The sequence below is a fragment of the Copadichromis virginalis genome, linkage group LG22, assembly GCF_057382275.1.
Source record: "Copadichromis virginalis isolate Kocher_CV1m ecotype Utaka linkage group LG22, C_Virginalis_male_GT1.1, whole genome shotgun sequence".
Taxonomy (NCBI): Eukaryota; Metazoa; Chordata; class Actinopteri; order Cichliformes; family Cichlidae; genus Copadichromis; species Copadichromis virginalis.
In genome coordinates, this window is record NC_140638.1 from 6,966,551 (window position 1) to 6,977,398 (window position 10,848).

The following is a 10,848-nucleotide window of genomic DNA, read 5'->3' on the forward strand; positions in this document are numbered from 1 at the left end:
ATGAATGCAGTTTGTAGACAATGAAGAATGCAGGACTGAAGGAGCTGAAGAAACTTCATAGTCAAGAAAGGTTTTATGTCCACGTGGCTGCTGAAATTAAAAATAATTTTGATAACAGAGACATTTCAAGACAGCTGCCAGTGGTGAGAATGACTTGCTGTCATATTGGCTCAACATGGGCGATGAAGATTGTGTTAGATGACCAAAAAGCTCCATAAGAGAAACTAATTGAATCTTTCTTTTAAATGCTTCAAAGTGCTATTTACAGATTCAACAAGTATGTTTCATATTCATCAGCTAAAGTGATAAATACATGGATGATTTTACATAGCATTGCAGTAATCTGATAACTTGGTTATATCCTAGCAGCCACAACATTCCTGATAATTCAGTCTGTTAAGAACGTTTAAATTTTAATGCAAATATCATACTAGCTGTATGTTTGGTTGTTCACTGCACACACGAAGCTGCGCTGTGTTCAGACAGCCTCTTCTTGTAGTCGGTCTGAAGCTTTTTCAGCAGTGTTTGCAAACACTTCAGACCACAAAGGACAGCCAGCGAGGCGACACGTGACCCTGTCTTCAGCTCACCTGTTGCACTTCCTTGGATAACTTGGTGGGTACTACTGTTGCACATTGAAAACACCCTACAATGCGTCCTACTTTGGAGAAGCACTGACCCGATCATCTAACAGTCACATCATCATATTATTAAAGCAGAAAAAAGGTATGATAGCTTATATCCAAATGCTGGACATTACTCCAGCTTTCAACATAACAGCTTTATTCACTGCAATGAGGTAATGTTATTATGTGTCAGTGGTTTAATATTGCCTGTTTAAGTAACATTAAAACTAACAAAAGATGTCAGAACTGGCGAATGGAAGTTAGATGTAATATACTGCTGATAGTATCTGTTGCATAAACAAATTATTTTCCTAATATCGTCTTGTTTTTAATATACATAGAACTGTTTAAATAAGTGAAAATGTTAGCCAGTTGTAAACTTCTATAAAATTACTGGTTATTTCTGACATCAAAATTGTAGGTGCATGACCCAGAGACCCAGTTTAAGATTGCTGTTCCTTAAAATATTATCCCCAGGTCACCTCAGTGGGTGAGCAGTCGACCATATGCCTTATGGCCAGAGAGCAGTAGGCCCAGTAGTTCTGAATCATGGCCCTTTGCTGCATGTCTTCCCCACTTTCCTGTCTATCTACACTTTCTCTATCCAATAACAGCTAAAAGGCCAAATATATATATATACATAAATGTATAAATAAATTAATGTGGTCTTCAATTAAGTAGGATTAAAAGCTAAGTCCTGGGTTTAAAAATACTTTAAAACCTTCTAAATTAACTAAATCTATCAACACAATTCTTGAAAAAATACTACCATGACACAATATTTGGAAAAGATAGGAATTAAAGTTGAACTAATTTGGTGCTGCAGTGAGTTAAAAATAAGTATCAAACGTTAACAGCAGCACACGCAGCGCTAAAATGCTGACCCTGGAAGTTTTAGCTTTTGTAGAGGCTAATTTTATAATATCCTTCAGATATCTCAGCTGAAGGAATACCTTCCACAAAGACATGCTGCTACAGGAATGAAGACCTAAAGAAATCTTTGCAGTAAAACTCAACAGAACCACAAGTCAAAACATTTAATATGCATAATACCAGGATCTTAGCAATGTCTAATTTGGCAGTAATTTAATTTAGCTTGGGGCTGAGTAGCAGGAAAATCAGCTGTTAGCAGGGAAATGCCAAATAATGGCACACACTAGTTTTACCTTTCACTGAGAATCTAAATATTGTAATGCAGGAGATTCTTAATATGTTCATTTATATAACAAGGATAACTACGAAAAACAATCAGGTTGTTAATTCTTACTCAGGAATTAACACCTTTAAGTAATGAACACTTGAACATCCTTTTTGGTTTTTTTATTTGCACTTATTTACACTTTATTATAATTTTTTTTAAATAACCACACTGTTTAGGTTAAAGGTTTGGTCGTCATCTACCTCTTTAATGAGCCTTTCTTCGTCTGTCCCATTGAAATAGGTTGATTTGTACACTGATTGCAGCAGTGGTTATTTAGAGAGCACAGAAAACAGCTTCTGACTGCGTGTTATGCTGCTTGTGTACTTGTGAACAGATGAGTCTCTTATGTGTGTGTGTATATATATCTGTGTCTGTACACACACACACACACACACACAGTGACTGAGTGCAATGGTGTTCGTGTTTCATGAATATTATTACAAGGCTCACAGAGCAAATGAGTGCTCCTGCCCACTTGACACACACCCTCTTGTAACCCAAGGATATAGGTCACCTCTTTTGTTAGTTTGTTTTCTGCTTCTTCCTCTGAGGATTTTCATCCAACCTGATACGTTATAGCCCTGATGCTCTCTAGCTACAGTTTATCACCTGTTTACTCCTTGAAATGATACAATTTTTATGATTTATCACCGACATATGAGTGATATTAAGGTGTAATAAGTTTTGTCTCTGCTAAGCAGCTGGTCTTCATCCTAGATAATACTGACATAAAGTTTCCTGTTTTGCAATAAAGGACTGATCAAATCAATACTGTACACTGCATCACGTTTCACTGCCAGCTCTGCAAACCTTTAAAGTTACCCGGTGTAGATAATGAAAAAAGATTATATATACAGTGAAGAAATAAAAATCCCATCTTTGATCTGAAGTGTCTCTATCATGATCATTACTGTACTCAAGCCTTTGCTCAAAATTCTTCCTGAGTTTCCAAACTCTTATAAATCCAGAAAAGTGTCAGTCCCATCTCTGTCCTGTGGAGAGCTGTGTAGGTGAGGGTGTAATACCAATTGCATAGTTGTCATGGAGCAAAAAAGGAAAGATGCCTTGCATGTATCTGTGTGACTCAAGCAGCTTTGACAAAACAGCGGTAGTTAGTTTCTTAGAAATGGAACTGTTCTACACACAAGGGTAGGGGTTGGTGCTAGCTGCATAGCATGCTAACTTCAGTAGATATCTTTGCGACACAGTGCATACTCATCCATCATTTCAGATGCCCCTTTTTTTGTAATTTAACCTTGCAACAGGGGGGTTCTGTAGCCAAACAGAAACTTCCAGCACAGAAAATGAAGCCAGTATGTCAGGTCCAAAAACTGCAGTTCCTGTAGTGGCCACTTGAGGCTCACTCCAAAAGCACCGGTCCCTATACTTCCATGTTAAAAAGCCCAACTTTACAGCCATAAAAAAACTCTACAAACAGCGATATTTTTTTAAACGTATAAATAATACTCGAGTTAGGGGCATTAACAGTCTCACCATTCAGTAAGCTGGAACCACTCTGTGTCGGCTAGGCATAAGTTCCCCTAACTTGAGTCACTGAACTGAACCTCGTCACCATATTTGTGCTATCAGTGTTTTTTGGACATTTTTTAGCATCTAAAAAAACAGAATTATTGCCTATTGTGTGATTCAGAGCATCTAAGATGCTTGTGCTTCAGTTTTGGTAAGTATTATTTATTTTTGTTTTTCTAGCAGTTGACACTAATCAGTTGATATTGTTATGGAGATCAGATTATTAACCAGATTGTTAGGGTTAGCTGATAACTTAGCACCTCATGTTTTAATGCAAATATAGTTATGTCTAGAAAAGTGATGGAAAAAACCAACATGTCATCAGTCAAAACCGTCTGTGATACCATCCGATGGACATTTATAACATCTGTACTGAAACAAGATGATGATATTTGGCATCCTGGAAATGTGTGAGTACTGGGCTGGTGAATCATTCTCCTACTGATGTACAAAGTAGCCCAATATTCCTAAAGGCTACATTCTAGCTGGTTAGTTTGCTCTCTTGAATATATACCAATGCAACACAACGCACAGATATCCACCCGTTTTTTAATGGTTTATCTAACTTTAGGTTTTAGGGAGGCTGGACCCTCTCCAAGGTGACAAAGAGCAAAAGGCATGAAGCACCCTGGACAGGTGACCAGAGAGAGATAGATGGCCATACACTCTGACATTCACGCCTACAGCCAGTCTAGATTCACCACTGTGGATGAAAAACACACAGAGACACCAGAACACCAAGCTGACCAGGAGGTTTTGGAGCCAAACCGTCTTGCTGTGTGGCAACAATGCCAAACGCTGCACCACCCATTTTCAAATATTCATATTAAACCGATAACAGATGCACGGCGATTAAGCATTTGACTTCAGCTCAGATTTTGTAAAATACTCAAATATAAAAGTGCCATGTAGTAAAATTTAAAACATGGGTATGGATATTGTGCGTTGTGTTTGCTTTCTCTTTATCTCCTCCTGCCTCTTTATGTGAGTAAAGTCTTAGAAACCCATGAGGGCTGAGCACCCTCAGGTGTGTGACACTTGAATGAAAGTATTCTATTCATACAGACACACACACAACCAGGAATACACTAACAAACATCTGTTAGAATATAAAAGAGAGGAGATGCCTTATAGCAGTGCAGCTCCACTCATTACGACACACACACACACACACACACACATCCCTTTCTTATCCCCCATAACAGCCACACTGAAACGCCTTTCCTCTGGCATACACACACACCCTCTCTCAATCTTCTACCCACTTATTCTCTCAACCCAACACACGCGCACACACACACACTCTTTCTCTCTACCTCTTTCTTCCAAACCACACACGCACACACCATCTCTCAATCTCCTACCCGATTACACCCACACGCTAAAATCCCTTTTTGCACACGTCCCCAATACACACATCTCCTACCTTCCCTAAAACCCTTTTTCGTTTCCTCTGACTCTGACACACACACACATACACACAGGGCTCTCTTTTTGTCAACCACTAACCCCTCCATCCTCCCCCCGTCCCTCTCCCTCCTCCCAGTAATCTGGCTGGCCCGTGGCCTCCTCTCTCTCGCTCCACTGTTCTGTGTGATAGAATATCGATCGGTTTGCCTCGGCTCGGCGTGGAGCAGGAGGAGGGGGCGGCTGTAGGGCTATAGGGAGAGCGTGTGTGCGAGTATATATGTGTGTGTGTTGGATGTTTTGGGGTGGAGGGGAGGCAATGGTCAGACATGCTCCAAGGTTGTTACCACAGCAACAGAGGGATGGGTCAGAGGGTTGCCATGGCGCCTAGGTCGCAGGGTCAGGGTGTGGGTCCTGGAGGGCTCACGTTCTGCGGTTGTATGTATGTGTGTTTGTGTTAATAGGAAGGGAGGGGGAGACGGAGGTGTCCAGTCCAGCTATATTGGGTGTGTTAATAATGAATGGTGTTGTATGCGGTCGCTGTCTCTTTCTCTCCCCCTCCATCGGTGTCTGTCTTCTTCCTCGGCCCGCGCGCGCTTGTTTTGTCGCCGCAACAATATATGAAGCTGTAGCACATCGGCTCGGTTCAGGTGCACTTTATTTTTTTTAGAAAAATCAACTTAAATGAAAAAGATTGGCTCAGTCCAGCAGGAGTGTGAATCTAGATTAAAATAACCCCCACACACACCTTTTTTTTTTTGTGTAACAGCACACCCATAAATCAGCCAACACACATATGTTGTTTAAACTAATACAGCTGATGTGGCTCAGCGTACATTAAGAACAACATAAGCAGCTTTACATTAAAAATCGAAATTTCTCAATAAAACAGAAATACAGGCCTGACGTGAGATTTTTATTTTCATCACGTTTCTCCTCGTACGTTCACGGCTCCTTTGGCTCACGTTAAAATGCTGCTGCAGAGGGAATTTAATCACCACGTTTGGAGAGTTATTTAATTGTTATCTTTGCACTTTTTATCTGGTGTTGTTCAAAGTTTTTTTTTCTTATGCATGCATCATCTTCATTTCATTCAAGTTTAACACTTTAACAATTCTCCTTAAATCCATTATATTAAAAAAGGTTAGACAATTATTTTGGGTGGATTTTTTATTTTTTAACAGCTCATGTTCCTACCCTGTGAATCTGGAAGTGCACATTCCAAGCTGTTATCAGTTTTGAGTTTATGTTTCTGCCATTCCCTAAAAGAAGAAGTGCGACAGCTTTTAGCACTGTCACATATTAACCCGCTCTAGTCCTGTTTTCATGACCTAGCGAGCCTCGTGTTTAGAGTTACTCAGTCTTTAATTACACCTGCTGGATGAGACCAGAGATTGTTTTCACTTCCTCCTTCCTCGGCGGCGTGAATTCTGTCTTCTTCATTTTATTTTTCACGATGCAAGGAGCCACAGCAACTACAGTGTACACAAAAAGACAGAATCAGACATCAGCACGCCAGCAAACGTAAAACTGAGCCAAACTGTGTCCATACAGAGCCATGAAATCAAATACAAAACCTCTGCATTAAAACAAAAAACTTTGGAATTCATTCCTAAATAAATTCCTACATTTTTCCATAATTATTGAGGAAATTTTCAAGCTGCACTTCATAATTTTTATATAAACATATTATGCAGAATGGTGGCACAGAACAACAAACGTCACACTAGTCGTCTCAGATTTTCAACAAGAACAGAAGGCTGAATTCATTTTTGAAATCTTGCATTTGATAAGATCATACACCTGGTTTTATGATACTGTGTCCAAGCTTCTCGGCCCTAAAGTCAGTTAAATACAACGACGGATGCTCGAGTGACAATGTTGCCAAGCTGTGGTTCAGAATACAAATTCAGATCCAGCTTGACTTATCTGGTCAAAAGCACCTTAGTAGTGAGATTTCCTTTTTTTAGATTTTAAGCCAGTGGACCAAATAGGATCTTAAAGTCACAAGGCGTCCGTGCAAAGCCAATCTCTCAGCACTGCGGACCCTCAGCCCCTTCTCCTCCCATACCCTGCACTACCACTGCAGGGTTATCAAACAGTCCCCGTGCAGCTTGGACAACTACATGTGTGACTGATTTCCAGCACATTTCAGCGCCACTGCTGATGTTTGCCATGTGTGCATGTAAGAAAACTTCGAGGCAAGGAATGAATATGAATCCAGTTTAACCATTACTCACCGAGCATCACTGGCACCGTGACTCCACTCCAGTAAAACAGATAAAACAGGTTATGTATCATGGAATATTCATATAATATCCTGTTTAGGGCAGAAGGCAGAAAGAAATCAGATACACTTAGTAGGTAAATATAGGCAAGTACAGGTAAGTATAACACATCATAATTCAAGATTGACTACATCCTGCAAATTAAGTTTCCCTCTGTGAGTGATTTATTCTGTGAAATTATACTTTACTGTAGATTAAAATAAGCAAACTGAATGATCAGTGACTTAACTGATGAGAGTAGTTCCAAAGAATGTGTATCAATTTGATCAACTATTGTTCAGTTCTGCAAATATGTCACAAAATAACTAGTTGATTCATTTATAATATGTCAGACTGACTGATCACTGATCTGGAGGATGTGTATCTGTTTCTTTCATAATTTCCTTTCATTTTAGTCTACCCTCCAAATAATTTTGGAAAATATATGTTTGTTTGTTTGTTTTTCTGTTGTTGTTGTTTTGGGGTTTTTTGTGAGGCCCTCGTGTCTCCCTGCCCTAGTGAATAGTTACAAAATCAATTTACTTTATTAAACTCAAGCTGAGTACGAGAAGGAAGAAGATCCGCAAGAACCAGTTGAATGAGTCGTCAGGCGATCTGGCGGCGTTGGGAACTCTGAAGTCAGGTGGAGGAGGGCAGCAGTTCAGCCATCTGAGCACACGGTGGCGCTCGAAGCCCTCCAGCCGTCTAAACAACGGCCTACAGGTAGATGGAAAAAAAACAATCAGCTTTCACCACTGATTTTTGAACACAATCAGCGCAATCTGATTATTATTAGTAGTATAGTAGTAGTAGTATTAGTGTTGTTTGTGTAAGTTTGGTCATACGTTCCTTTGTAAGTGCGCATGCGCCATTAGCGTGCCTGCTGTAACCTATAATTTCCTTCGGGATTAATAAAGTATTCTGATTCTGATTCTGAGTATTCGTATTATTATTGGTCGTGGTGCTTTTAATTTTGAAGGACTGCACATGAAACAATTTCCAAAAGTTTTTAAGAAAATGTTGCGTTTTTGTCAAAAGCCAGTGATTATGTGGAGCCACAGTTTATCTGGAGGTAAGCTCACCAAGTAGCTCTAAACAAATCTCTTCAAACGAACCGACAGACAACCCGCATAAACGTGTTTACAGACCTCAGGTTGCAAAGCTGGGCGAACCTTGGAGCTCCTTCCTCCCTGAGTAAGATCTCCGCGTCCTCCATGTGGTCCGATTATTTTCGACTCTAGATCTTTTAACGCAGTTTTTTGTTTGTTTGTTTCTGTGAAGTTTCTGTTGAGACTTGTTGAAGTTTCGTGTTTTGTTAAGTTTTCTCGAACAATACTTCCTTGTTGGTGTCGAATCGCTCATGACGGGAAGTTTCTGCCCACTGAAAGGGTAGTGGGAGGAGAGAGTGAACGTTTTGAAACTTTGATGGCCTCGGGGCAGAAGGCAGAAATGGTCTCACATTTGATGTGACTTAAATAATCTTTATGCAGACTTGCAGTTTTGGAAATTTCTTGTGTTACAACAGACAGTTCCCGAATTTTAACCAAAAACATACATGCTGGGGAAAAATAGTTTTGATGTATTTTATATTGATAATGAAAATTATTTTATGTGACTCCTGACTTCCAGGACTTGGTAGAAGAAATTTCAAAAGCCAAAAATCACATATTTTGACTGCGTTGAGGTCTAGGCTGAGGGTTAAGGTACTTAACCCTCAGGTACTTAACCCTCAGCCCCAAAAGATGCTGACAAGCCTCCAAGCATCGAGTCTGCAAAATGTTTCTTTATTTAGTCACATTTTCAGTGTACATTGATCCACCTTAGATATAATTTGCTGGATTTTAATTGCTGCTGTCTAATGAAAACGAGCACTAGCCTTGATGTTAGCAGGATGAATGTGTAAATATTCTTTAGTTCATTTGTCTTAAGCGACATAAATAAACTTGTGACACTGGTTACTACTGCATGAGAATATGAACTGGTTTGTGCGTCCTTATTTCCATCACTGTACCCTTGTTAATTATCGCTGTATTCACAGATCATTACGATTTAATTTAAACACTGCTTGGCTGCTCTCGTGCTGTGTTCCCCAAGGTCACCGGCAGAAAGTGTTTGTTGCACTTGGGCCTATTTTACAATGATATTTTAAATAACACCGTAAGTGGAGCTATTAAGAGTAAATTAGTGGTGGCTGAATTTCTTGTTGCACAATCTAAAGGACACTGTTAATATTATTAGTAACAGTTCTATTTTTCTAGCTGTTAGGTTAAACGTCTGCAGTGATAAAGGCCTTTTCAGCGTTGGGTGAACCCTGATGGCAGAGGGGTCAGGGCTGTAACGTAGCTCTGCAGCTGTGGCCCTCTGCCTCACGTTACTCCTCTCACTTCACTTCCTACTGAGCTGCTGGATCTTGCAAACGCATTAAAACCACCCAGGAATTATTTAAGAAAAGTACAAGACCCACTAAGAATTACAACATTCTCTCAAAATAATTCCACCACAAAGAAATTGGGACATATTTACACAGGGTCCCCTTCACAGAATGTGTACAAGGGGGAGGGCCACAGTGACTTATAGGGCCACACTGAATCATGAACGTGATTACAGTGAAAGTATTATTAGTATAACAAGTCAACACTTAAATTAGGAAACACCCCAGCATGCAGCAGTTTGCTGTATAGGTCAGTGGTGAACAGTGCATTAAACAGCAGCACAGACTCACTGTAGTGACCTGGCTTGAGATTCCTCAGCTTGATTCTGCCTGTTGTTGATTTTTGGTGTTTTGTTGTTTTCTTTTTAGGACATCGCAGGCTGAACTGTAACATTTGCCCATGTATGATCCTTCTACTCAAGTCGGTTTCATTTATAATGCCCCATATCACAAAACTTTGTCAGGGGCCTTTGGATGACTTCTTTCATAATTTCATTGAGTCAGTGCACAACTTAACATTTACAGGACATGTTTATTTTGTATCTTAAATAGTTTCAATTAAAATGAGTAAAATTTAGGATTTGCCTTGAGTGTTGGAAAAGCAGGATGAGAGGGGGAAAGTAGCTTGTTTCACCTTTGCTGACTTTGCCTCTACCTTCTGTCCAGGTCATTTCTTTATTTCTTTTTTTTCCAGCTGTGAGGTCTGTTTTCTGCTTTAATGATGGTTACAATGTGTGTTTCTTTTTCTTTCTCTATGACCTTAATATAACTTTTATTAGATGGGAGAGAAATCACTTTCCCAGATGCTGAAGCACTGTCTGCCATGAGCTGAGCCTCATCACCTGCTGCTGCTGTACACACACACACAAACACACACTCAAGAGCACACATAAAAACGCACGTGCCCCCCGCCCCACCCTTTGCTGGTTGCAGTCTCAACTCCAGTCGCCATGGAAACAGCTAAGATGCTGAGTGAAGGAGAGGTACAGGATGTGTGTGTTGGTTGGTGTGTGTGTGTGTGTGTGTCAGAGAGAGAGAGAGACAGAGAGAGAGACTGTGAAGTTATAGAAAAACCCTCTGAAGGACACGTATGGATTAAAGGTGAGTATGTCTTATCGACAGTTTCTGAATACACACACACTTAGTTTGACACCACAGTAAAAAATATGCCTGAATGGTTTCCACAAATAGAAATCTTTTACTCAATTTTTTTTTACTCTTATATGTTTTTTTCTTTTCTTTCTGAACATTTTTGCTCTCCTCGACGCCCATTTGCTCTCTTGTTTTCCTCACCTGCTCGCCTCTGACACCAACATCAACCCTTTAACTTCAAAGCACCTGACATCTCATTGCGTTTAACATTTATGCCATTAGTGACTTAAAACT

General features: G+C 39.9%; 1 protein-coding gene across 1 annotated transcript; it reads right to left on the reverse strand.

Moving 5' to 3' along the window:
• Positions 1-5,405: 5,405 nt before the first annotated feature.
• On the reverse strand, positions 5,406-8,402 carry LOC146682579 (uncharacterized). The gene is made up of 4 exons (XM_085446063.1): positions 8,180-8,402; positions 7,575-7,748; positions 7,005-7,084; positions 5,406-6,239 (listed from the first exon to the last, which is right to left on the reverse strand). Exons 1-4 carry the CDS (start codon positions 8,245-8,247, stop codon positions 6,133-6,135), a joined length of 429 nt encoding a protein of 142 aa, XP_085302189.1. The 5' UTR covers positions 8,248-8,402; the 3' UTR covers positions 5,406-6,132.
• Between the last annotated feature and the right edge of the window lie 2,446 nt (positions 8,403-10,848).